Source organism: Amblyomma maculatum, chromosome 3 (assembly GCF_055883805.1).
Source record: "Amblyomma maculatum isolate TAMU_Amacu chromosome 3, ASM5588380v1, whole genome shotgun sequence".
NCBI classification, from domain to species: Eukaryota; Metazoa; Arthropoda; class Arachnida; order Ixodida; family Ixodidae; genus Amblyomma; species Amblyomma maculatum.
Genome location: NC_139346.1, coordinates 170,290,132 through 170,317,542, shown reverse-complemented (window position 1 = coordinate 170,317,542; position 27,411 = coordinate 170,290,132). Strand labels below are relative to the sequence as shown.

Sequence of the window (27,411 nt, the reverse complement as noted above, 5' to 3'; positions counted from 1 at the left end):
CTACTGGATCGTGCAGGAACTACATGGAAGCAGGGCTCAAATTTGGCGGGCCCCAGAACGAATACAATAGTATGTAAATTGTCCGCTTGATGTCAGCAGCTGCTCAGGCCGTTGCAAAAACGATAGAGAGCGGAAGCGCTTGATAGACTCGTATCTGCACCAGATATGGTTTTACGATTATTCTGAAAAAAAAAAAAAATGCACATGTGGCAGTCGTACGGTATGATGAGAATTTGTACAGTATTAGGACTATTGGTTTTACGTACATTTCACTTTTCTATTGATTGCCAGGGGCTACCGACGCTGCAGCTCATACGCTCTCTTTCTCCGGGAAGTTTTATACCTCCCCTGCGACCAGCACGATAATACTAATTCGGCATGCATTCACAGATATTGTCAATTATCACCAATCTGGCCGCGGCCTTTACCCCCGCCCATGTAAAGGCTTTTCAAAGGCGGATGAACGGCTCTTACTCGTACTTTATACCAATATATTTCTGTGCCCGGCAGCTCTAAAACATTTTGACCCTGCTTTCTACGGCAGCAGCCCGCACAGTGGAGTGGTGTCTTCGGACATCTACCACAAGGTGTGGGCCTGCCTCTCCGATCCCGCATATTCCCTCTCACCCCAGCCCAATCAGGGAAGATTGGGAGGCGACCCTGCTCAACTGTTCTGACCTGCAGGCCCAATGGGCCTTCGGGCGAGCCCGGGCGGCAGCAGACGCCACTGGGGTCCCAAACTATACGTCCCTCCACCTAGTGCTTGTGAAGGCTGGCCCCTCAGAGTCAACTAATGAATAATCTCCTGTACTCGTATATGTTGATAAATGTTTTCCACCACCTTAACAGTTTGCGGTGTCGACTACAGAGATGCGAAAATGCTTTCAAATATGCGGCTGACTGAAACGTAAACTGGTTGCTCTTCTGTAGAAAGAGATGCGATTCTAGTCAGTTGCATGGTATGAAGCTTATGAAAGTGATTATAAATAAATATTTGATGTCCTTGAACATCAAAGGCGTTGCTGTCATAAGCATACTATTGTTAGAATGCAAAAGCCGTATATATGTTTGTTTATTCATTTACCTTCAAGGTACACTTCAATTTATAAGAAAATAAGACAAGCTGAACTAAAAAGACCTCTGTTGTGTTAGAGAATATGGATATATGGGTTCAGTAAAATCTTATCATAGAAACAAAATCAACAATAAATCACTTTTATACAACGAACTAACAAACATACCTTTAAAGAAAACCTAAAAAAAAAGCCAAAGTGCATTCATTAAAACATCAAAAAAAAAGTAGCCTGCTATTCAGGCAAAAAATTTATCGCGTCTTTGGATGCCGGTCGAAATGGATTTAAAGGTGGATTCAGGTTGTTTTCGAAGTTGATTAAGAATAAAAAGCGGCAGATTAAGGTGTATAAGAGTACATCAGTTGCAATACCTTAATAACCATCTCTGCGAGCATCCGTGTTGACCAAATAGTATAAGTAGTGGTCCTAGCTCCATCAAGAGTCATACCCTTTGAAAATAGGTGTAAGCATACTTCGTTGTTGTTTTTTTTCTATGACAAGAACAGCAGCCGAAATACAAGTGTGTGCATGCTAAAAACATCACACACATAAATAAGCTAGCGCGAAAGCATGCTGACCATGATACCGACCAACACTCCATATGGCCCGCCGTATCTGCGCTCGCCCCAAGATAGCGCGCTACATCGCGGCACCCTATAGGCTCGACAGAAACAAGTTCATATAAACCCGACCAGGTCCGGCTGACTCAGCCCAACATCTGGCATACCCCGTCTCCATCTGTAAGCGTCGGGCTCATGTATATATACAAGGCTTTTAAAGTTTTTCTTTTTTAGGCTTAAAGTTGTCGAATTGAGCTGACCTTGCTCCGCTCTGCCCCCCTAACTCTCTACGTGCCACTGGCTGGACTGCTTGGCTCAGTGACATAAAATGATGGCAAATGCCAATGTCCTACCTAGTGGCGTTTGCGTGAAACTCTGACCTAGGGCGGAGTTGAGCAGTTGGGCAGAAAACCGATTACTGTATTCATGTAAATGCCGCCGAGTCGGATTGGGGAGTCGACTGGAGATAGACCCTTCAAACCCACCTCAAAGGTTGGGTTAACGCACGGCCCCCTTCACAAAACACAGTCTGTCGTCGAGTTTAGTTTGGCTTGCCACTCCACTCATTGGGCTACTCCTTCCATTTCTCTGACTTGTCTCCCTAGAAATTTAAGTGCTACTTCTAATCGACCCTCTTGTAATGACAAAAAAGTTGATTACTTTCTTTAATCATTCCAGATTAGCTTGTTTTAGTGTGTCGACAACCCTCTGCCCTCTCTGCTGAAAATGCAGGATTCGTTTCCTGTTCCGCGTGTGCAAGACGGTGCTTATGCAGACCTGCTTCGTGGCGTGCGTGTTCTTCGTGTACTGGGACTACGACAACTACCGGCACTTCTACACGGCCGTCACCTACGAGCAGCAGAACATGCGCGGCGTCTTCTTCCCCGCCATCACCATCTGTGCATACGAAGCGTGAGGAATGCCACGTTTACGTGTTACTTGCACCACGTTAAGGAGTAGACGGCGCAACGGAGCTGTGCCCGTTCTGTGACGAAGGCAAAGAACTTTCGTGCGGATTCTGGTCAAACCACTAGGACATTTAACTAGTGCTTGATGGTTTGCCATCCTATTATTGGGTTGGTTCCTCCGAACCGAAGTACAACTGAGTGCGTGCTTCTATATAAGCGAGTCTATACTATTGATTAAGTGCGTGAGCCTCATCTCATCTCTCTACACAGAACTTAAGAAGGTGGAAAAATTAGCAGCGCCCCCACAAACATGCTACTGACACTTGACCGAAGGCAAAAAATAACGGAGTTGTTTTTGTTTTGTTTTTTTATTGCGCATGATTTCAAGTCAGATAATAAAGGCTTTAGATTCTGGCATTATAGCAGACTTTGGCCAAGAAAACGACAACTTCGTAATGTGTTTAAGCTTGCGGGCCATGGTGCGTAGCCCTGTAGGTTTCTATTAATGAACGGGATGACACGGCTGCGCAAATTAACAGGCGTATCTCATTATCTACTTTCTGCTTAATAAGCTTCATTTTCCTTCCCAGCTAGCCGGTATAAACACTCACTTCTGACCACTTCCGGACCGCCTCTTCATTCATCGCGGAATCTTTTAATTCAATCTCGCTCTTCGAACTTTCCGGTCTAGCCTCCACATGCCACGCAAGCTTGGTCGAGGCTGTATTTGCAGTGTATATTTAATTTATTATTCTTGAATAATTTTGTTTTCGTCCTTTTTTTCTTTCAGGATAAACTTTACCAGGATGTGTGCAGAGTACGGAAGGTACAACAAATGCGGCGCTGCAACTTTTGTAAGAACTTAATCTTATTTACATGTACTTCTGTTTGTACCCAGGACTCCCCAGAGATGGGATTAAGGATTTTGCACGCTGTAAAAGGGATACAAGCTTTCGCACAATATCCTTTCAACGTCTTTCTCTTCCGCATTAAAATGAAGGGACTGCATTAGAACAGTGGTTTTGCGCTCCGTACTAAAGAAATAACCGTTATGTGTAGTTTATGTCTAACTGAAACCATTGTTGTTAAGCCATATTTTGACTTCAGGAGAGGAAAGGCGGTGTTCATTTTTTTTTTTACTTTTCTTTTTTTTTATTTCACCGCGGCTTCCTAGATATGAAAGTGTATACATGCGTGCTTAATTTCCCGTATCCAGTCGGTTGCAGGACAGTTTCGTTTTTAAAAGTATCTTAAAGGCCCACTGTCCACCCTCCGGTCGAAAATATTTTCTTCCCCGGTGACTGTGAGACTTCGCCCCTAGAACGCAAGGCCGCAAAATGTTTTTGAAAGGAGTAACTAATAACGCAGTTACAGCCACCGCAATCACCCGATTCTGTCATGCCTCTCTCCTTCCGTTCCCTCGCAAAGGTTTTTCACTCTCCTGCCCGAGGTCGTCTAGCCTCCGCAATACAAATTCCCCTTCCTCCTCTTCGTTTGGCGGGAGGTGGGGCATGGCTCTCCGCGAGCGCAAAAAAAAAAAAAAAAAAAAAGAACGGTCGAGGGAGCGCGCGCCGCTGGATTCAGTCTGGCCGTGGCGAGGGAAAAGCGCGCTGCGAACGGTAGACACCCATCCTTCTCCCGTCAGTCAGCGAGACGGACCAATGGATATCGTTCGCGGTACGTACGTCATTGCTGTGGCCCGTCGGGCCAGCGCAGGAAACGAGGAAGCTGGCTTCCCGGAGGAGAGCATGAGAGAGCTTTGAATGGTATTTTCGATGCTTTGCGGCGCGCGTGTCACTGTAGCATTTTGCACAGACTATATCCGGTACCTGATCGAAACACTGGGCTCCTTTGCTTAAAAGGGCCTTCCCTGTACAGTGGCCCGTTAAATGTTCACAAAGGACACCGCAATCCATGTTCCTCTAACGAGTTCTCCAGATAATTGTAGTAATTCTCCAAAAGCAAAGTTAATGATGGACGATGTTGTTCAGCTTCGGCCCATAGAAACCGACAAGCTTGACTCTGCCTGCTTGTACGTATGACTCTTCACCAAAAGCGTCCCGGCGGTCCGACGCTCCCTTTCGTCTTCATTTGAGACGGCATGCAATGAATTCACTTCCCGCGCAAAGTTGGGAGACCGGCGGTCATACTTTCAGTTGGGTCGTCCACCCTAGGATCCTGTTTGCGGGAAACTGGTGAAAGAACAAGAAGGAAAGAATTGTAGCGTACATCGGTGGCTGACATGTCAAATGCCGCCGCGGCGCGCGGTCAACACTAGATCGTCCCGGCAGCGCGTGTTGCTTCAGTGGACTACTCAAATGGTGTCCTCCACGAAGACACAAAGTCGCGTTATTCCTAATGTACGTGAGAGATTTAGCGTTGCGGAGACGTATACCGGATTAAGGTATAAGCCACGCTGCTACCAACGCGCGAGCGAAGCCGGCGAATAGTAGAGAGTTTTAGCTTACCGTGATCCGCGATCCGCTACCGTGATCCGCCACCGCGCATTCCACTGCGTATGCCCAGATCCTTTGCCGCCGATAGATGCCGCGTCGGGACCAATCAGCTTGTGCTCCCCGCCCACGCACGGTAGCGGGTCACGGTGGCGGATCGCGGATCAAGGTAAAGTAAATCTCTCTAGTAATCTGGTATACGTCTCCGCTGTTACGCTTCCGCTATGCTAAATCTCCTTAATGTTTCGTATTTCGTGATTCACCTGTATTTATCCACAAGGACACTTACGAAACAAATGACAAAATTATCTTCTAGCAAGCCGTGCGCGAATGCGACCAGCAGAAAAATACTACTGTAGTTCAATTTGTGTTTTGCTTTTTGTTGCTTTTTTAAATAGTGGCGGTAGCACACGCAACACCGAGACTTTGCTATTATAGCTTCTGGAGAGAGCTACAGGAACTCATTCTTGAAACTCCCTCGTGTAGACACTGAACAGATGACCCTCTGATTACCACTTTACGCGCCTTGCCCTTTTACTTACGTGGCACCCAGTGCAATGGCCAGTTAGTTTTTAACAGATCCTAGCATAACTAAAACAAACTAAGCATGTAAGTCTTGTCACTAAACATGTGCACTCGCCCCATGACTGCGAGTGCACACAAAAGTAGCTGTCATTAATCAGATAGGCCAGTAAGTCGAAGACTTTGGTAGGCCAATACGTCTTACAGTATTGCATATATGCACCAGAACAGAATCCATTAAAAACCATTTTTAGCATCAAAACTCTAGCGGACCTGAATATCAGGTTATATGCATATTCGTGTTTTGATTATCCTCCCTATACTGCCAAATTTTGATATAAATTCACACACGATAAATGATATTCATGAGGCCTATTTATACGCGTGAGCGAGAGGGACATGAGCGCAGGCGCGGTAGTGCACTTCCGACGTTGATGCCCGACCATGTCACCTGCCTGCTACCACCTGCGTTTTCTTGATTTTTCAAGGCTCGAAACAAACGGTGCAAAGGTTCCCGTGTCTTCGATTCCGATCGCACCCTTACATATAAAAAGAACTGCCCGATGTTGGCAGCTCGGCCACGCCATCTGGTCTCGTGACGTCACACAATATGCCAACCAGTCAGTGCCCTTCGATGCCACCTGCTATACTACCACCTGCCAGAAGATTCCTGCAGACTGTGGGGCTTCAAACGGTCGACGCCGACGCACCCAACTGTTATTTCCAACATTGGACTATAACGCTCATGCGTTAGAAATACTGAATTCCAAAGCGTTAGTGCTTATTATCTCGTTTCTCAATTTACCGTCGTCGTCAGCGTCCGCAGCCCAACTGCTCAAAGACAGCGCTGACCTGCCACGGTTGGGAGGAGGCAAAAACTTGGGAGTGACAGTATGTGGACCGGTGGCCTATTGACTTGGAACGATATAGGGAGGGCGTCCAGGAATTTGCAACCTGAAGGTGACTTCCATGTGGGAAGAACCCGAACGATGGCTACCGCGGAAAGAGGATGGTGCGTCGAGGGTTAAAGAATGTGCAGCGTAACGGTGGTTGCCACGGAAAGAAGCCAGAAAATGGCATCACGTCGAGGAAAACGCCCACCATGAAAAGAGCAGATACGGTGATAACGGAGGAATGTGAACACGTTAAGTAGCGTGTCTAATCAGGTCTACAGGTTAACTGCCATCGCCGCAAGTATATTCGAGAGAAGTTCATATAAGAATGTAACTACAATTCAGGGCAATGCTGGTTTCACATCTGGTTGTCTGACTTTGAGATAAACCTGAGGACATGCCGGTGGTTTTATTTTGATTACTCAACAGCTAACGATCTAACATTCGCTTTGACCTCTCGTACTCTCCTTAGTTTTCCTCGGTATATTTTCAGCATTAGGAAGTTCAGGAATCGTTACATCTCTATTCACTCCCAATCGTTGATCTGCAATGAACTCTTAATTCTGAGCACACTTTCTGCAGCCATGGAGGCGTGGTAACTCAGTTAGGGCGCTCGACTGCTGATCCCAGGACGCGCTTTTGATTGCGTCAGCAGCAGCCGAAAAGCAAGGCGCCGAGTACTACACGATGTCAGAGCAAGTTAGGGGCCCCAAGCGTTAGGAATTTCCTCAGCCCTCCACTACGGCGAGTTTCTTTTATCCCGAGTTACTTTGGAACATTAAATCTTATAAACGAAACCAAACTAATATTTATGCTCGTCTAGTGCGCATTTGTGTAGGGAAAAAGTTGCGTTTACCCCATATCGGATCGGCTTATTAAGGCCAGGACGGGCGAGTACAAGTGCTAACTTGTCCTGGTCGTTCCTGTCTGTCTTCCCGTTCCCTTTGAGCTATTCTTTATTATGAACGTGGACCAACTTGACCAAGTGTCGGTATTGCTTAACTTGTTCGTTCGCCTTCCTTACCATGAGCTGGATCAATTAGCAAGGTAGCGATAACACGAAAATGTTTCAACAACGGCTCGAAGTTGTCATCTAAAAATGGGCCCATCCCTCAGTGTGAAAGCTCCGTTCACGAGAGTCATGGACCGATTTCCTACTAAGTAATCAGCGGGTTGGTGAGGGCTGCTAATAGAGGTGCTTTTTTTACGCTTCTTTATTTCCAGGACACGACTGTGGGCAACGACATTATAGCCATGAAGTACGTTATCAACTACACAATCCCTCCAGCTGACATCTTTTCGAACTGCACGATGACTTTCTCGGGGGAAATCTGTGAAAGCTTCACGTGCGACGACCTGTATGTATCTGTATAGCTCTTGTTGTCTTTCTTTAATAGTCTGCGCCGTTTTTGTGCCAATTGACATTACCCTGCGTACCGCCTAGCTCTCTAGTGCCTCCTACATTTTCCCTACTATTGCCGCAGAAGCCTACTCGTAATAGTGAGACTGAAAAACCAAAAAGTTCTAAGGGGCAATAACCTCATAAAATCTCTTCAAATCGCATAGACTCTCATACGGTGCACACCATTATCATAAAATATCGTACATTATTTATGATAATGTACAAGAAACTATGAGACCTTATGCAATTATATGCGACTTGTATGTGATTTCTTATGTGAATTGAGTGAGATTGTGTGAGAAAATGTGAGGTTATTGCCTCATACAATTTTTTTCAGTAGGCTTAATTCTGCATTCACGTGCCGATAGAAAAAAAAAAATCAAAAACGTATTTTCAAAAGCCTATGCTATACTTGCCTGTCAGGCACGGCCTCTGAAATGAACATTTTGGTGAATTGGACTGTTGCTTCTTTTTGTAGCATACGTAAGACTTGGTATATCCTCATTGGCACCGCTAAAGAAATATCGTTGGATAAGAACATCACAAGCTTTTTTTTTTTCTTTTCAGTGAGAAATCATTTTAAACGTAAACTCATGACAGCTAAGGTCGAATATTTTGGTCACGGATTCTGAACTTTAATATTCTAGTTCAAGCAAAATTCGATTTTATGACTCATTCGGTGTCAAACTTCGAGCGTACTTTAATATAACGTATATATCTTGTTCTGAGTAAGTTGCCAAGTCTACAATTTTGTCACGAAAAATTATATAACTGCATAATGTGTGCCAATGGCATTAGAAGTTGTTCACTTTCCATTGAGCTTTTGTCATTTCTCGCGCTGTCGTCGGAGTCTGTGCACCTGCTACGATTGACAGGTGCACCAGACTAATATTTATGTGTCCCCAAAGGCAAATTTATGAAAGGTCTGTCAGTCACATGTTAGTGCGCAAGACATATTTATTGCCCAGAAAATGACTTTTCAAGGCCTACAGATATCTTATTTTCGGTTGCGCATTTTACCCTTTGTAATGATGCTTAAGTCATCACTACTGTATGCATGGATCACCGCATGATGTTCGTTACGCCTGCTAAATAATTTATAATCGAATTTCTTTCCTAACCTATGGTTGTTTCAGTTTGAGCAGCCGAGTGATGGATATCGACCTAGTTGATTATAGGCCACGTAAGGGATTAAAAACTTCTGTATAATCACTTCTTCCTCTTTCGACGTAATTCCGATGCTTGGGGCATGTTCAGCGTTGCAAGGTATCAAAACGAACAAGAATCGATTATATCGCTTTTTTAAACCCTCGAGTGACCTATAAGGGACTACTGTCATGTTATAACCATCGCTGGGATGCTTAAACAGAACTCGTAACAGGTGAGAGCAAATTTTCAATTATATACGCCTGTGCACTCGGTGCAAGCGCGATGGGAGCAGCAGCGGAACCGATTTTGCACCTGACCAGAAAGCAAGAGTTTCGACACCTCGCTCGGCCTGATGGGAAAGTGGATACTGTTTAACTGCCGTAGGCAAATATCACGCGGTAGTTCATTAACAAGACAGTATGCGCTCATTCGAACTTGTGACACCTACACCAAAAAGACCTCCGCGATCACCTTTTCGAGGCGAATGTCGTTGCAACAGAGCATCTGAGACCCGAACAGAAAAAAACTGTACCAGCGCATGCGCAGTTTATTTGCGAAGTCAGCCCGCAGATCGCGACAACTAAACTTCATCTTTTGGCCTTTCTTTGCCTCTAAAAGCTTCATTTCCATTCAAATCCACTTTCTTTTCTTTTTGTAGTTGAAATACGGTAATCATTTACTATATACGAACTTCAACTTGTCCTATTTGCCTTTCTCCTAAAAGTTGGGTCTTTATGATGAAATTGGCGTAAAAGTGTGCTGTGCCCGCAAATTTCAGCCTCTTACTTTTTTGTATAACGAACCATCGTAAACGAAGCGAATTTGCTAAGGGAACCCTAAATGAAAATTGTAGAAAATATTTTTATGGCAAAAATGGCGCACTGAACGCGGGTTTTGGGCCTTGTGATTCACCTGCGCTAGATAATATGAGATATAGCTGGCAGCCCTCTCTTACTCCTCTTCATAATTGCCCCGTTATTGGTGGTGGTCGAAGATGTAAACCGCACTGAATAACCTTTAATCGGGTGCATCGGCATCAAATATAAGCGAAGAAATTAATCGTTTCTCAGAGCTGTCCTGATTTATGTTGACGTTATTGTCTGTTCGTCATCCAATGTACCTTTCGGGTTTGCCGTTCTTTTGAGAAAGCCTCACCGCGTTAACCATTGATTCGCTGCAAATGGTAAAAATACAGAGCAGAAAGGTCTCATTGTTCTCACAAGCGCAATCCTACTTATTGGTTATCCAGCGGTGTTTTGACGAGTCCGAAGACATACAGCTACAGCACGTTGTCATCTAAATGCTAGCCGGTTGCGTTTCCTTGTTATACTTTTTTCTTTCGATACCACGCTGCATTTCGGCCTCTCGAGTATACGCTGACCAGCAGAGTCTTGGTTCTTTCTGCTTTCGTAACTCGCGCAGCTGGGACCCGACGTACACGTTCGTGAAGACTGGCGTCTGTTTCATCCTCAACCTCGGAAGGTCGCCAGAACTACAACGTTGCCAGGAGCAGTACAAGTACCGTAAGAAGAACTTCACTTATATTCGCGTAACGCTTGTACATGACTAAGGACAAGAGTATGCGTCATGAATGCAGAAAGCCAAGCAAGTGACGTGATATTCAGAACCGTTTCTCCTGACAGTACTTGCTTCTTGACTTTTCCACATGTTTTAATCGCCTTGTTTTTTCTTCAGTCAGCTGCTTTGTACTGTTTTTTATTAAACTATACAGGAAGTAAATAGAAAGTGCATAACATGTATAGCATATATATTCTTGAAACAGTTAAATATGGCGTCACGGCTGGAGGGCAGCGAGAACACTGCCTTGCAACCTTTTTTGGCCCTTGTGCTGCCGACAGGAACATAGTAGTCTTTATTTCTCCTATTCAAGCACTTCCCTTTCAAGGGAATGTCTACATATTTGGATTATCGGACTAGATTTAATATCAACTCACCGTGTAAACGTCATCAATATTGAACGGAAGTTGAGCTTACACTTTTCTCCGATCGTTTGGCGTGTTCCGAAAGAGCAGGAAAGTTGGCCAAGAAAAAAATTTCCGGACACTTGGTCTGAGGATCGAAGCAGTAGCTCTGATTTTCTGCGTGACATTAAGCCGTTTTTTTATAGTTGCGGCTAAGCTTTTCCACGGCCTACGATATCACTCGTTTTCATCGATGCTGAAGTTCAGTCTTACAAAGAAAACCTAGAAAGAGAACAATGAAGGAACATTGAGCCAACGAGCTCTGCGTCGACAATCTGTGCCGCGCAGGACCTCTGCGAAGGCCATCTATCAACGTCAGGGAGACTTGACAGCAAACTTTCTCCGAGTTAGTGTCCAGAATATGCCTTCTTAGAGCCAAATCTCATTACTGTAGAATGATACACTGCTCCTACAGAGAGCCTGCATCTTCTGTGCGCTACTTGTGGTGTTTGTTGATGTTGGCCTTGCTCCAGTGTGTGCCCTGCACTTTGCGCTGATTTCTTTCTTAGACATTTCTCTTAGCCTCTCATAACGACTGCTGAAGTCGCACTTAGCTTCATCACTACTTATTCGGGATCTTTATTGCAGTATACCATGGCGTTTTTTATCATACTGACCCGCAAGTGCAATTTGCAGCAGCTTGAATGTCACTTTGGTGAATACATATACCCAGAAATGTCGCATAAATCATTGAAAAAAATTTATTGACTCTATCTTCTTTTAGTGTAGCATCTGCACCATAACAATCAATGAGTCCGCAGACACTCGTTCAGCAGGCTTTTTTGTATTTGTCGTTTATTACTGAAAAGGCACCCCATTGGTTTTCAATGGCAATCTTAATAACCGTTTGTGAGCTTGGGACAAGAAAAAAAAAATGCCACGAATCAGAATCCTAGCCTATTTATCTCAATATTTTTATAAAACAATCTCCCCATATTGCAGAGTTGTCTCACTCGTATTACGTGTAGCTTGTACAGCTCGCTCCGCCGTAGACAGTGGTCGTTAAAATTTTGATTGACTGATAGGGTCATGACGCCACAACCACATGGCTACGCGCGGGAATTTCAAACACGCCACATTCAAATACAGCTAACGAGTAGTTGGGAGAGGGTCCAAACGAAGCCAAAATAGCCGAGTAATTTTTATTGTTTTATTTACAGATATTGTAAGCCTATACAGGCTGTAAAGAAGTGGGACACCAGGAAAGAAACTCAAAGGTAGAGGAACAGCGAACGTTCAATCAATTTCAACAAGGATTACGGAGCAAAGAACACAGTGGAAGCAGAAGAAAGGGTGCGAAGGAAGTACTGAACGGGACAATTCAAAACAAGAAAAAGAGAAACTCGCAAAGCAAAATCGCAATTCAAGAAAACATTACTCACAGGCAGACCCATCCACTTAGAATAGCCCTAATTTTGGTTTCAAATAAGTCAACAGAATCAACATCTACAATTATCTTCCGCTTATAGGGGTATTTTGGGAAACAGCAATAACAAACTCAATGGAATAAATATCCGGGCATTGGGGTTCGAACCCAGGCATCCTGCATGCTAGATGAGCACGCAACGCATAGGCATTTTTGAAACCTTGTGAAGCATTACTTTTTGCTGGAGCTCTTCGTGGTAATATACTTTTTAGACTTTGCCCCGCTGTATTTTTCATTGTTAACAGGGGGAAAAAAACATAGGCCACTCTAAGGGTCGTTGGCACCGAGCTTATTAACAGGGGCACATAGTGAACGCGTTCTGGTGCGTATGATTTAAGTGCGTTTGGGATGTGTTCTGATGTTGCAGTAATAATATAAAAAACATTAACAATTTAAGCAAGAAAAATTTGAAAGTTCCTGGAAGGAAAGGGCGGGGTTGAAGAGCTATCGCGTCTCTTTTGACGGCGAAGCTTAAGCGCCCTCCTGATATTTTTTTTTTAATGCAAGCTATGGTGGAATTGTCGAAAATTGTTGAATTCGTGCTCTATGTGTGCCTAAGAATCTTCAAAAGCATCATTTGACGTTCGACGTTCACCTCGCCATTTACTTACATTGGTTGTCTCTTCCAGTTTGTCCAGACTGCCCCATCAGGCGCCCTATCGTGCTCCTTTCCCTTCGTTCCTCTTCTCATATCCCAAGATGGCGCTTAATAAGCCAGACCGGCCACAGCATTGCCCTACTGTGCACCTCCTACATACTAAGCCACAAATGAGTGAAATAGCGCTGTCTTCCTTAGGTCTCTCAGTGAACTGTTAGCTCGTGCGCGAGATTAACTATACTTCTCAACGCTTTTATTAGTCTCTAATGGAATAACAGGTTATTTTTAGGGAGTGTATACTTTAAAATGTTCCACGTGTAGTCACCGAACCCAACAAACAACTGCCCTATGTATCCCTAGTGACCTCGCCCTTTTTTTTCAATCACACTAGTTTCCCATTTCTTCTCTTCCGATTTTCCGGTTGCATCTTTTCATCCCAGGGCTGAACTTCCGGGCGCGTGCAGATACCAAGGATCCTCGGAACGAAAACATGGCCTTCTCAGCGCTGGTGCACGCAACAAGCAGCTTCACTTCCGGCATCATCCATACGTTCCGCTTCCAGGCGGGTCGGAAGTACACACTCTCCGTCGCCCAGGTGGCGCCACTTCTCTTTTCATACCAGTGCCTCGCTCGTGTGCGCGCACATATATGTTCAAAGCCTCACGAAAAAAAAAAAAAAAAAAAAAAAGATTTGTGAGGACATGCAGCCGACTTTCTTGTTGCTGCAGGAAAACTGGGTGTTATAGCAGCACGCTTACTCAGCATGAAATATTCTTATATGCTTGCCTCTGTAGCCGCGCAAGTTATTCGAAATGCGCAACTGCTGAAGGTATGTTTGGCCCCTGAAGACAATAGGGTCGATGGTTTGATGAGACCAGTTATCATGCCCCCTACTTTAGAGATTATACTTTACTGCATGACAAAAATTTACTTCGTGCTGGCCGCGAAAGGCAAGCGAAGAAATCTTATCTTATCAAGAAATCTTCAACTATGACGCTTAAAGTCTGCGACATTGCATTTTGTGAACAAATCATGCTAATGGGGACAGAGGACCGCCACAAAATATCAGCGCTTCTATTTATCACAGACTCCGCTACCAAACTGACTGGTCTGCAAAAAACAAACCGTCACAGTTCTCTTTTAAGGGAGGCGGGAGGTGATAAACTCATTAACTTTATGATGACTTGGGAGCGTGTTAACGTATACAGATCCCGCATGGCAGTTGTTTCAATCTCTGGTAGGCGGTCGCGAAATACTGGTGGTGTGCGAAAGTATATGCGCGTCAGTTTCAAGTTCTGTTTTCCCTCGGACTGAAGAAAGAATAAAGTGTCGCCCCGGCCTCCCTTTTAGGCCCTACCAGTCTTCGTCGCGTACCGTTATAATCTGCCTTGCCTTGCGCTCACGAGTATTGTTCTATGTCGGTGGTCCTCTCGAGAGCGTTTTATTTCGAGTCGTGCCTTCCTGAGCGGCTCCTTTATAACCCGCTCATTTTAATGGCCCCGCTCCTGCGTCCAGACGGGAAATGTTTCACCTCTCATTAAGTATCTTGGCCTGTTCCACTGCGTGAGAGGAGACAGTGCACCACACGAGCAGTGCGTAGATGTTTTCTGTCACTTCAAGAAGCGACTTGTGGGGCGCTTGCTAACCAGAAACTACTTTGCGCGGCCCTGGAGATGCTGAGTACTGTACTGTTAGGGCGTTAGTTCAAAATCGGGAGTAGAATGAGGCAAAGGTGGAAAACAGCATGAATGTCTTTTTAGTGTGGAAAAGCCTCGACGCGACTGATAAATCGCGTCAAAAAATAATCGATATGAAACCGTTGTCTTCAACGTCTCTGGTGGTTAATACGCCATCGTTTCAAGCAACAAATTCCTTTTCTATTTCTTTTTTTCTTTTTTTTTTTCTGGTTTCTGCTTTTGAAACCGGCGAAATGATCTCACTATCACAACGGTCCCATCGTAGCTAAGTCTTAATGAAAGAGAAATGAATACCTGGTGTAATAGAAATGCAATTTTATTACGCCGGCTCTCATTAATCAGCAAAAAAAAAAAAAAAAATAGTCGATTTGCTGTTGGAATGTATTGCTTTTGCTTAGCAGTGCACTCATCGTTCCAAAGCTTCCTGTTCTCTTTGGTGGATTTGTTGAAACCTTCGCAGACAGAGCTGGTCTCGTTGCCGTTGCCTTACGAGACTCGGTGCATAGATTACGAAGCCACCGCAGACGAATCACTTTACGACGAGAAAGGAATCCAAGAGGAGGCAAGTGCACCCCTTCTTTTCAGTCGAATGAGCATATCTGCACTGTTACACGTTCATTCCTGTTCTAAATGGAGGGAGTGGGGATTGGTTGGTTGGTTTGTGGGGTTTATGCGACTCAGGCTATATCACAGACGCCGCAGTGGAGGACTCCAAAATTTCGACCACCTGGGGTTCTTTAACGTGCACTGACATCGTACAGCACACGGGCACCTTGCTTTTAACCTCCATCGAAAAGCGGCCGCCGAGGCCGGGATTCGAACCCGCATCCTTGGGAACAATAGTCGAGTGCCGTAACCACTGCGCCACCCCGGTGGGTTGGAAGGGGGGGATTCCCTTGTTCTAGTCGCATGTAATGAACCTAGCAGAACCGATACTCATTAAAGGGGTCCTGAAATGCTACTTGCGGTCAAATTCTAGCGCAAGAAATCCATGGAGGTGTTCTTTGTGAGTATTCAAGCCAAATATGAAACCTTTGCGTGGGGCCGATCATTTACAAATACTTTTAAAAAAGTGCTGCTGGCGACCGCTCACACTGATTTGGGCGACACATCTCGGCACGCAAATCTCCCCACTGACGTCAGTGATGCTGGGCGTGCCCGCTCATTGGACGCTCCCATGTTACACGGGCGGTACAGGGCATGGCGGGGCGCCTTATTTTCTTCGTTTTTTTTTTTCTTACGCACCGGTGTGTTTTAATCTGAGGGGGGAGAGAAGGCGCATCATTTTCGATCACCCATATCAGTGTCCTTCCCATATGTTCGGTGCTAATAAAGCTAGCTTAATAATTTTTGCGCTGCAGAGAGGATCGACAGGATACCTATTACTGGTGCATGTTTTATAATTTTAGGAAATAGCTTTTTATTGCTCCTTTAATTTGCTTCAAACTGTGTACTAGACACAGAGGGAATAACGGGATCATTCTTTTGCCCCCAACTTCCCTGAAAAAAAAAAAAAAAAAAAAAAAAAAGAGGCATGGGAAAATAGTAAGCCTCGATAAATAACGAAATTATAAAAGCCTCTACAGCATTAACGTCCATAATAGCAGATTAAAGTGTCAATTTGAAGTCTTGATTGCAGGCCACTAGCGTTGCAGGCCACTGGCATTTACATTTTCCTTGCCAGTAAGGTATAATCGCATTTAACTCGCCACTCGCATAGGGGTGTTCCCAACCGGGCCGGAGGCTCGCTTAACCCGACACGCTGTATTCCTGTGACCCTGATAAAATTTCAGCGTGAAACGATGATTTGATCCCTCGACTCTTGTGACATGTTTACGTAAATTCTTTGACTGATGCCAATCAATACCATCGTGTTGATCACCTGTGTTTGCTGATTGATTGCGCTCCCCTACTCACGTGTCGTCTTCGACTTCGCCGCCAGGAGTGCAGCGAGTTCTGCGTGGCCCAGAAGTGGCTGTCTACGTGCAGTTGCTTCTCCAAAATGTACGCCGTCAAGCACCGCATGAAGGGCGCCGTATGCGAGTATGTGCCACACAGTAAGTGACCAGGGATTACTATGCATTGGTCTGCCATGTTTCGACTGATTCATCAGACATTCATAAGACGCTCCCGCGCGAAAGCTATAAGTCCTAAAACGATTTAGTGCGTATGGAGTTGTGTCGCGCGTTTACGCGCAGGTGTCGGCGGCGGCAGCAGCTATATTTATTTTACGGCTTCTATTTTTTTTTTTTTACTAACTCACCTCACCTCACCTTACTACCGCACCTCATATACAAGCTTGCTAGAGTGCATCGTAGTGAGGCGTACAGAACCATCGAGCCGTATTGCGAGTTCCCGTCGTTTTCAGAAGTGTTGTTTTCGCCGTTTCCGCCCTCATATGATTGGTGGAAACGTCTAAACCGGAAGTGGGGACAACCGAACTGACATCTGGTTCCTACGTTTGCACCAGTCAGATGACTCGAGGTGAAGCAGAAAACAACATAATATACGGGGCCAGGTCTCTTTCATAAAGAAGCTTTGAAAAAGAAATAAAAATCTACTCAAAATTTCGTGCAGACTGGTTGTTCCAGTTCTTATTGGTGGGAACTACACATGAGTCAACTTTTCGCCTTGTACCTCATAAACAGCTAAGGTTTGGGGTTTTCGGATTCACTTTCATATGGTCAAGAAAACCAATTATACACCTGAGCTTATAATTTGCTCTAAAGATTTGACATGATTGAAAGGCGGAGTGATGAACTCTCCAAATTCGGCACAAAAGGCATCGAAAGTCATACGGCGTCTATCAGATGCCGCTATGTGGGGTGCCTTGTTTTGAAAAAAAATTATCGTACTAAGAAAGTTTTGTAAGCAACTGGCTATCCTGAGTAGGCGATAATTATTTTGGTATATAATTATTGTTAAAATGTTTGTTTTGAGTAAAAAATAAAATAATCCTGAATAAATATTTTACATTTCCTGTCATCGAAGCGCCTTATTAGAATTTCCACAAATTTAACATGCAAAAATACCCGACATAGAGTGTGCAGTAGTGAGAAAAAAGCCGACAGGGAAAAGGTTAAGGCGGCATGCAAAAGCCGGCAAGAAAAATATCGCTAAAGGCTTGAATTGCAGATGTGAAACTTTGCGTGGGACACGTTTAGCTCGAACAATTTCACCGTTTCGTCAATATTTATTGAACACCGGTCTTCTGCTTTCTTTTCAACGGCTCACATGTCCATTACTATTGCTCCGATGTGCTCTCTATAGCTTGTGCTGCGCAACCTGAAATGTACAATCGTAAGCAAAAGCGGTATATACTCCATGCGCTGCGAGAAAACTGCCCGCCAGAATTTTCCGACAGAGAAGGAGTTATTTCTGAGATATGCATATGGTACCCTCCTTGATGTACTTGCCATCTTGTCCAAGCAATTTTGTCTGGCACATATTTTATACAGAAAAAAAGGCGCTTGTTGTGGTTCGTGTGGAGTATACCACTTTTGCTCACTGATGTGCATACGTTTCTTACCTGTGTCACTAACCGCTACACTTCTGCCAAGAGACACTGCATCGACACAGTAGTAGTTATATCATCATGACATCACTTGCTTCAGTATGAGCTGGCAACCCTTTAATTAAAGGTAGCGGAATTATTCAGAACTGCTAAATTATATATGCACTCTAGTGGCATGTCGCCTGTTCACAGAAATATCATTCGGCCAATGTAGTGGATTTTGTCAGTAGCGCCAGAGAAAGTTTAAAGCATCGAACCGAATGAAGGACCAAACACTGCAAACAATTTTTTGTGTGTGCAAGAAATATCCTAATATATCTTTTCTTCAAAACTTGGATTGTTGAACTCTTACTTAAAGACGCGCGTTCGCATCGCCTTCTTTGTTTTACTCCGCTACCCTCCCCGCAATGACGACGTACATTTAAGCGCTGGCTACCGAAAATTTACTTGCATCAAATTTGGTATCAGATAAAGCTTTGTCCCGTCCTACTAATATTGTATATACCATAGAGTTTCTTACACTCTTAACTAGAGGGAAAGCTGAAGGCGCTGCATTTCAGCCACCAATGGCGCGCTAAGGATCATGGGCCGCGGTGTGCTACTTGTTGCGGGACAGTTGGTTTTTCCCGGGTGCGCGGAGTGGCGTTACTATGATGTTTCTTTTTCATCATCATCATCACCATCATCTTGAGGCGCGTACATAGACCGCGAAAGCCGAAGGCGCGAAAGCAGACGTCGCCAATAAAAGGTTTCCGTTTCCAGAAATGCCACTAAAAACTTCCTTAAGTGATTGCGCAATGATAAATATTTCCAAAACGTTTTTTTTTTTCCTTTCAAAGTGTACCTATTAAGTGCGAAATATTGGTATTTGTGCTGCTCAAAACTAAGCCAATAGGAGAAAGATCCATCGCTTAAATTAAATAAATTTCATACTGGCATGCTGTTTCTCTCTTTTTTTGCGATTTATAGTCACAAAATTGAATGTTAGAACACTTTTTACGGTAGAACAACGTTTATATTAGCATTAGTCTTGACAAAAAGTTGTAGTTCTGCACTTGGAAGCTCTCCGGCCCATGATGCTTTGAGCGCCCATGGTGGCTGAACCGGTCGTCAGGAAACTCCATGTAAACTCCCATAGATGGCAGCACAGCTTTCCCTCTAGGTAAGAGTAAGAAACTCTATGGCATATACCTTCTGCTGTGCAAGACTTTTAAGCTTCTTTCACAAGAAAGGCTTCATCCGAGGTGAAATTAATTTCTTCTTTAGTGATCGCCATTTTCCGCAACATTTTTGTTTTCGTCATGAACCAACTTGTCCAACAACGTATCCTGCTAAACTCTGTATGGTGGAGGAATCAAATGCACGGCTTGCAAACGCTGTTTCGCGAATTTGCAACAATGGGCGCTAAAGAGTTAGTCTAAAGTAACAACTAAGCACCGGACTCTGTTTTCAGTCACAATCAGAGATGACCCCTTTTTTTAGTGCTGCTGCTTGCAAATTTTGATATATAGGCCACATTTTGTTTCCTTTTACATAGGAACAAAAAACAAGTATTTGATTCATTCGGGTCCGGGTCATGCGCTTCATATCTAAATAAAATGAAGCACGTTTTATGTGGATAGAGAATGTGAAGCAATCCGCACTTCGTTGATTTTTTTTTGTCATGTTTTTAAAGTAAACATTATGAACGTTATAAAGCGTTATGAACGGAAAACCTTTCCCATAATGCTTATAGGTGTTGTCAAATTAAACTTTAACGCATCTCGTTGACTCCCATGTTCACTTAAGGCAACGAAAATTCTGCGATATTTATTCGATCAGTTGAATTCATTTTTTGAGAGGAAAACGAAGATCACCGTTTTATGATACTACAACATCGGTAATCAAACATGCCTCTAACGGACGTTTTCTTTTTTCTTTTTCTTTTTTTGCCTTCCGCAGTGCGCTGTATCGACGAACTAATTCGGCAGAAGTGGTTCCTGTCCTGTCAAAATCTCTGCACCCGAGGATGCAAGTAAGAAAGCGCGTGTCGGTCATTGGACATTCTTTCTTCATCACGGCTGTTTACTTAGCTCTAACTTGTTTCGACTACTTTGCAGAGACACGCGCTACCGAGGTCTGATGTTTCAAACTGGATTCATCTCAGAATACGTGAGATATGAGTGAGTGTTATAGAACTTCTTTACCTTATGCTATCCCTTATCACGCAGACCCGCTTGCGTTTCTTTGTGGTATCAGCACACAGCCATCCGCGCGATTAACTTGATTAAACTTTGTATCTGCTATTGCACGAATGGCGAAAAGGCGAAAAATGTACTATTTACATCCTGAAGCGTGCCCTTACTGAATTACATTTTCTCCTCACTGCAGCAACCTCGAAGCGGACCTGACGGTTGTGCTGGGTTCCACGAAGCGCAAGATTGTGCGCAATCTGCCCAGAATGACAGTATGTACTTAAGAACTGTTCGCTACTATTTTTTGTGTTTTCGCGCACATGCGTATTTTCTATTACTGAAGGCCAGTTCATAAGTATATGTGGCTGGAATCATTTCTCGTTTACTGCACACTAAAGACCTTTATCATAAAGTTGTGATTTTATCATTCTTTCTTTACTGCCATAAACACTATGTCATGAACCCAGAAGGCTATCTCCGTTGCAATGCGCGGATAGTGAGGAAAACTTGGGCGATCGCTGCTACTGGCAGTCAATTCGAATCATAACCGTACTCCGAAAATATTTTGATGCGAAATCAATTCTTGTGTGCGTCTGTTAACACTTCTCTTCATTATAGATTCGCCATGCACTGTGATCTCACTTTATAACCCGGATGCATGGACTCAGACAGATTGCTTACACACCATTAAGTGGCGAATTTTCTAAAGGTCGAAGAAACAGGTTTCAGCAGAAGTTCCCCTAGCCACCAGCGATCACACCGCACTCTAATTATAACCAATAACATCAGCGTGAGGGCCAGCGCTCTGCCACACCTCTTCTGACAGGCTTATGAATGGATAGTGGGCAGCGGAAAGGTTCCATGTGATGGCGTTTCACAAGAGCTCGATTCCATGCACAGTTTTTCATTTGTTTTTTCTGCTTCGTAGGTAGAGTTGACGCCTTGTATTTTACTATCAGATGAGCACTTAACATAAAAATAACTCTACAGAGTTCTTTTAAGTCAGCCGGCGTTCTCGCAGCTTGTGAATTATTTCTATGTTAGGCACCATAAGTTTGCATCAACGGAATCTTTTCTCTTTACTTCCCTGTCATTATAATTTTGTTTTATCTCTTCTGTATCACTTCCTTCCAAATTCTCAGATGGCCGACTTCCTGCTCTACCTTTCCGGTCACGTGAGCATGTGGATGGGCTTCGCGCTCATCGCAATCGGCCCGCTCGTAGTCGACGCAATCAAGTCCGCACAAAGCAAGCTCAACGAAGTGATAACCTCCATGGGACTGGACATGCGCTAAGTGTTTAGCACATGAATGTTTCGCGATGGCTGTAGCTGTGAGAAATTTAAGACTTCGTTCGAAAATGAACGCTTATTAAGGGTAACTTACTGTGGCTGTTGCTTTTACGAAGTCATGAATATATCTCACGAGTATTTTGCTCCGGGCATTCCTGTTGGTGAAATCCACACATGCAGTAGGTTTATACTTTCGTTGTCGTTCGGTAGCCTAAGTTATCAGAACTACCAAAGCCTTTGACCTTGTTTAAACGAAACGGTAGCTGGTCATAGGGCCAGTATTAATGACAGTCGCCAATGGAGCACATGCACGTGCGAGTCGCAAATGCAGCGCTACTGATTTCGGGATGTAGTTCCCTCTTATTGCACCCCACGACGGACGCGTTAAGATTTGCGCTGACAGCTGGCACTTTAGCGCCGGCTGATATTCGAAAGAAAATATAAAGAAGAGCGGTGGCGGGCTGACGGCCAGAATCTCCCCCCCCCCCTCCCCCTCTTATTCAGGCACTCTTAATTCCTGCTTCTTGGTGCGCCTGGTGAAAGTCCTCCACAGTGTAGCACCAACAGGGCACCGAACTCCTGTGTGCTTAAGCACGGCACGAAAAGCTCGCTTCTGAACTTCAGCTAAGCTGACCTCGCTTTATCGATGATTCACTGCTACGACCCCAAAATTCACGATAGTTGCGACAATCGCGACAATCAGAGGGGATTGCCTGTTTGAACCATATCCGCGTCACCACTGTTGCAATGAGGCGTAGTTGGGTGTTACAAATAAAATTCTTAGCTGTTTCGGGAGAGGGAGCATAACGAATCGGCTAAAACCAGTCGCGAGACGTCTGCGACGCGCATGTGTCAATGCACATTTATTCCAAGGACCCCTGCAGAAACGACACATGCTATGCGCACGCAAAATTATTTGTTTGAGGTGCGATTCTTCCCACCTCTAGTGAGAAGCCTTATTGTCTTTGAAATACATAACTGTCTGTGCAAATTGATTTTGCCCGGCTCCGCGTGTAGAGCACCTCAAGAATAAAAGCATGGTTTCTGACATCTAATTGTTAAATAATCTTGGCTGAAATTTTCTACCTGTTTGGGAAACAATATATGTGAAATGACACGAAATAGTTTTAAAGGCTCCTAAGCGCCAAATCCGAAGCCAGCATGGCCTGATAAGGAAACGCTTAAAATTAGAATGATGCACCAATTATTATTTTGTTTTTTAGTACTAGCAATATTGTTCTCTCATATACAAGTGGTTAAGGTTGCTGAAATCAACAATGTGTTAGCTTGGGTGGGATTTCGAGAAACGCCAGAATTCACGCAATGACAAATATTCCATTTTTGGAAGGCTGAATGCGCCGGTGTAGCCAGGAATGAATTTCGAGCCCTTTGACCCTAATGGCACCAAAGAACCCCACGTATTGCTGTGGAGTTACGCTAAGAACATGGGTATTCTGTTAGTCTGCTTTATTAAAGTGTGTTCTTTCATAAGATAACATAGAGAAGAAAACAATACCAGCACTTGACGAAACATGTGCTAAATTTACCAACTGCGAAATCAAATAAAGTTTCTCATCCTCCATATTTTTGTCTGTGTTGTTTGATTTTGTGCACCAGTTGTCTGTGCGCCGGAGCTGTGCGCCTGCGGTGCTCACCTTACAGGTTTGTCGTCGGTGGCATGAAAAATGTCTGCCAGCAGCTGTCAAATGCCCTTAATTACGGCACTCCATCGAACGCGTGTGATGTGCGTTATTTGCCGCAGACGTGTCTATAGCGACGGCTTCTGGTCGCGGAATCTTCCTCGGGAACACGTGTACGCTGTAAAACTGCAAAAGTCACTGTGTAAAGTTGGCATGGGACCATTGGTACGTTCCCACACTTGGTGCATGTCCGAGCAAAAATGGTCCTCACTACTTTAACATCTTCCCTCCTTCCCCTTTCCAAAACTTTGCCTTGCGGCACACTTGTCGAATAGAAAAAATAAAAACAGCGCTTGTGGTGTCTGTTTCTATTCTTTCGTCTGTGTGTTTTGCGCTGTTTTATTTTTAAACCATGTATCACCAACTCGCCCGCTTTGCTATTCTGTAGAAAAAATAAATAAATAAACACGAAATACACTTGAAACAGCGTAGGTCCGCAGGCTTTCCCCGGCTGCTTATATATTTTCTCTGCTCAATGGGAGGAACCGTCTGTAAAGTTTTGTATAGTTTAACTCTCAATGTACAAGTATAGTTTAGCTACGACATAGAATTCGCTAAATACTGCGAAGCAACAGCAGATGTTCAGTGACCAGCATCACTATATTTGGAAGCTAAGTTGATAACGAGATCGAAAAGTGTTCTCGGGACATATAGACGGAATGACTAAAGTCAGCATGACGCTGATATAATTTTTAAGCTGCGTGGTTATGAAATATTCTTACGGGGTGGTAAGCCGATGAAAACAGGAGAACAAAGGACATGATCGATGACCGTGAGATGACGTTTAATGAAATGTTGGCGGGCCTAGTGCGAGCGCCTCTGGCGATTATGAGCGAGGGTGAAGGCCTTTGCGAGCGATCTGGGCGAAACATCCAGTACAGGTGACAAATGACGTCATCTAGTACAGTTCGATTTCAAAGCCAATAAGGTCAGTAAAAGTCCATATGAGGTTGTTTAAACCTGAGCAATGTCTTTTTATTAACCTTCAAGAGTTTTCATAACAGGCTACTTACCATTTTGTCTGTCGTTGCGTGGAAAACAAACAGTTTTTTGTCGACCACCTAAGTGGAGGTAAACCATACTTTTGTCATTTTTTGTAGCATAAAGTCATGAGAATATTTTAAATATCTGATAAGGAACAAGTACAGCGAAGGCTGAGACTTTTTTTGAACATCTCAATGTCGTCGCAACATATTTGCAATTTAGCCTTCACTTGAAATTTTCGATTACAGTTGAAGAAAGAACTCAATCTCGACAGCTTTCTTCAGTATGACGGAGTGTCATCCAACTCTGCTATTTTGTCTACGACACCTTCCGGAGTTTTAATTTTATCACACGAGTGTCGATTTTATGAAGCTGAAAGTGAGGATAAATCACTGCGAGGGCAAGGGCATGCCCACAATTCTTGCAGCTGATGGTACCGTCATGTGCTAGGCGATTCTTAATCATGCGAAGCAAGCAACCTTTGCCAGTCATCGGCTGTTATGCATCGAATCTCCAAGATGCTTCGACTAATTACTGTACCCACTGCATGCAGTGCGGATGATACTGCGGAATAGAAATTTGCGCTAAGCAGAACAGCACGTACAAGGAATCACCTACAACGGTCAGTTAGGAAAATGTTAAAAGGGAGGACCTTAGGTATTCGAGAATTACTTAGTTGTATGGGAACGGTTACTAGTAGCGTCCACTCAGGTCCATCCGCCCGGCTACGAAACAGCGCTACAAGCATCTCACAGAAACATCCATCGTAGAAAAAAGCCAGCTGTTGCCTAGTCGTGATTAAGCCGATAAATTCACGCAAAAGCATGTGTTCAGCGTGATTTTGTTCTGCGGTAGGTCGAAGGTAAATCCAAAGGTCAAATGTGACTTCTACCATAGAGGGCAAAATCCACCCGTGTGATCCTGTAGGCAAGGGGTTTAATATGTTAAAACGACTTGGCTATGGACATACTGTTGCTAAGTTCCACCAAGAACATCTCAAGACCAGGCATCGCAGAAGATTTGCGGATGGGTTTAACCGTGTGAAGCAGCACTTTCCAACAAAGCATTCATACAGTGGCAGAAAGTCTTCGGAAAAAAAATATTTGGTTTCATCAAAGCGTTGCCGAAAGACTAAAACGGCCAGCTTGTCCCAATCAGGGTGGCATCCATGAAGAAAAAAATCGAAGACACTTTGGCGACTAAAGTGATGAAAGGCGAAAGCCTGAGTGCTGCAGTCTGCTACGCGACTGTTGCGCATGTAGCAATGAATGCTGCTACGAGTCAAGTGACTACTCTTTCACATTCTGCGAGTGCATTTATGCACTGAATTCTGCTCGGCAGCGACGGGGTCGCGCTCCTTGTATCTTCGCAGTTGTTCTACGCTTACAACTGTAGGGTTGATTTTTCCAGGTGTGCGACATAACTTAATAATTATTTATGCATCTGTCACTAATTAGTAGTTATTAGTTAATGAAGTTGGTTTGGCTGGTCTGTCGGGTTTAACGTCGCAAAGCGACTCAGGCTATGAGAGACGCCGTACTGGAGTACTCTGGAAATTTCGACCACCTGGGGTTCTTTAAAGTGCACTGACATCGCACAGCACACGGACGCCTTGCTTTTCGCCTCCACCGAAAAGCGGCCGCCGAGGCCGAGATTCAATCCCGCGACCGTGGCAACAGTAGTGGAGCGCCGTAACCACTGCGCCACCCCGGCGGGGTAGTTAATGTGGTAATCAGTAATTAATTATTAAATGCTGAATACTTGATCAATTACGTACATCGCACTAATTCGCAATTATAATAATTTATTTATTAGTTATTAGTACTTGATTAGCAATGAGTAATTAATTTGTGCATTAATTTGTTAGTGATCATTGATTGGCATATGGCCATATAAGGCACGCATTGGCGCACACTGTGGTGGTGCTCTGATTGGTCGAGACTTCCGTGACGTCATCCCATCTCGAACAATCAGAGCCGCCGCAAAAGCGTGACACTTTTGCTGACGACAACGGTGAGGCAATAAAGGCTTCCGCTTTAAAAGAAAGTGCATTCTCTTCAACGGCTCGAACGTAAACAAGCCGTCCTAATAAGGCCGCCGTTTTGTCAACCTAGGTTACTTGACTTGGCATCAGTGGTAATCTATGAACTGGTGGAAATACTGCGAAAAGCACGTCATGTACAATTCGAAAGATTGTTAACCATGAGCAGCACTTCACTGACTGCCACGCACATTACCAGCCATTCGATTAGAAAGAACGATGGAGGTCGCGCAGACGTACAGCCGCGCATTTGCAGACAGAAAATTTCAGGTACATCCTCCCATTCCGCCACTTGAAGTATATGTTTTGCAATTTTATATTTTAGCAGTAAGTGCAAGGGTAAGCCGAAATAACATTTTCGAAAGTTTTGGAGGCTTCTATTCGCTTTAGACAAGCATCATCTCAAGCGGATATTCGATCGCTGTCGGGCTCTAGGCTCTGGTAAGCAGTAAATGATCATAAGCGAGTGTTTTGTGTACGCGCTGAGAAATGTGCACACCAGTTGATTGCTACAGGGAGATTCAACGCCTATTCCGAAACTTCTTGAAGGAGGTGCGGGAAGAAAGGCATGTCATATACTGCGAAATCGTTACTTTCTATCACATTTTATACTTCTCTTCTAATCGCAATTTTACATACCATTTTTAGCACGGGGTTCTTCGAGATGAGTAAAGTGCGTCCGAAATTTTAAAAAGCGTTTAGCCCTTACAAAAATTTCTTTTGAGCAGATGATAACGCCTTGCAGAGTATGAACTGAATCGACAGAAAGCCAACATAACCTGTAGAAGTTGAGTTTACCCAACAATTGCTAAACAAAATTTCGGTTGCGCGTACCCATGCAGTTTATGAGTTGATTTTCCGTTGTGGTCTTACAGAGCATATAAACAGCGAATGTACGCTCATAGGTACATTACCTGGAACTTGACTCCGTTGGTAAATATTTGAAAGTGTGCGCAATACGGTGCATACACGTACAGGTAGAATAAAAAATGAAAGGGAACACGGGAGCGTGTGGCCTCTGTGCTTTCAAATGCGCTGTCAACA

The 27,411-nt window shown here is 44.1% G+C and overlaps 1 protein-coding gene across 1 annotated transcript in view; it reads left to right on the top strand.

The window, feature by feature from the left end:
• The window catches only part of LOC146196876 (uncharacterized), a 41,925-nt gene extending 20,279 nt beyond the window's left edge, over nt 1-21,646 (top strand). Inside the window, exons 13-23 of the mRNA XM_084597086.1 lie at nt 2,366-2,545; nt 3,332-3,395; nt 7,634-7,767; nt 10,383-10,483; nt 13,407-13,561; nt 15,124-15,225; nt 16,606-16,720; nt 20,119-20,191; nt 20,277-20,339; nt 20,548-20,623; nt 21,494-21,646. Coding sequence (XP_084453212.1) covers nt 2,366-2,545; nt 3,332-3,395; nt 7,634-7,767; nt 10,383-10,483; nt 13,407-13,561; nt 15,124-15,225; nt 16,606-16,720; nt 20,119-20,191; nt 20,277-20,339; nt 20,548-20,623; nt 21,494-21,646 — 1,216 coding nt within the window. The remainder of the gene's footprint in view (nt 1-2,365; nt 2,546-3,331; nt 3,396-7,633; nt 7,768-10,382; nt 10,484-13,406; nt 13,562-15,123; nt 15,226-16,605; nt 16,721-20,118; nt 20,192-20,276; nt 20,340-20,547; nt 20,624-21,493) is intronic.
• Nucleotides 21,647-27,411: the final 5,765 nt, after the last annotated feature.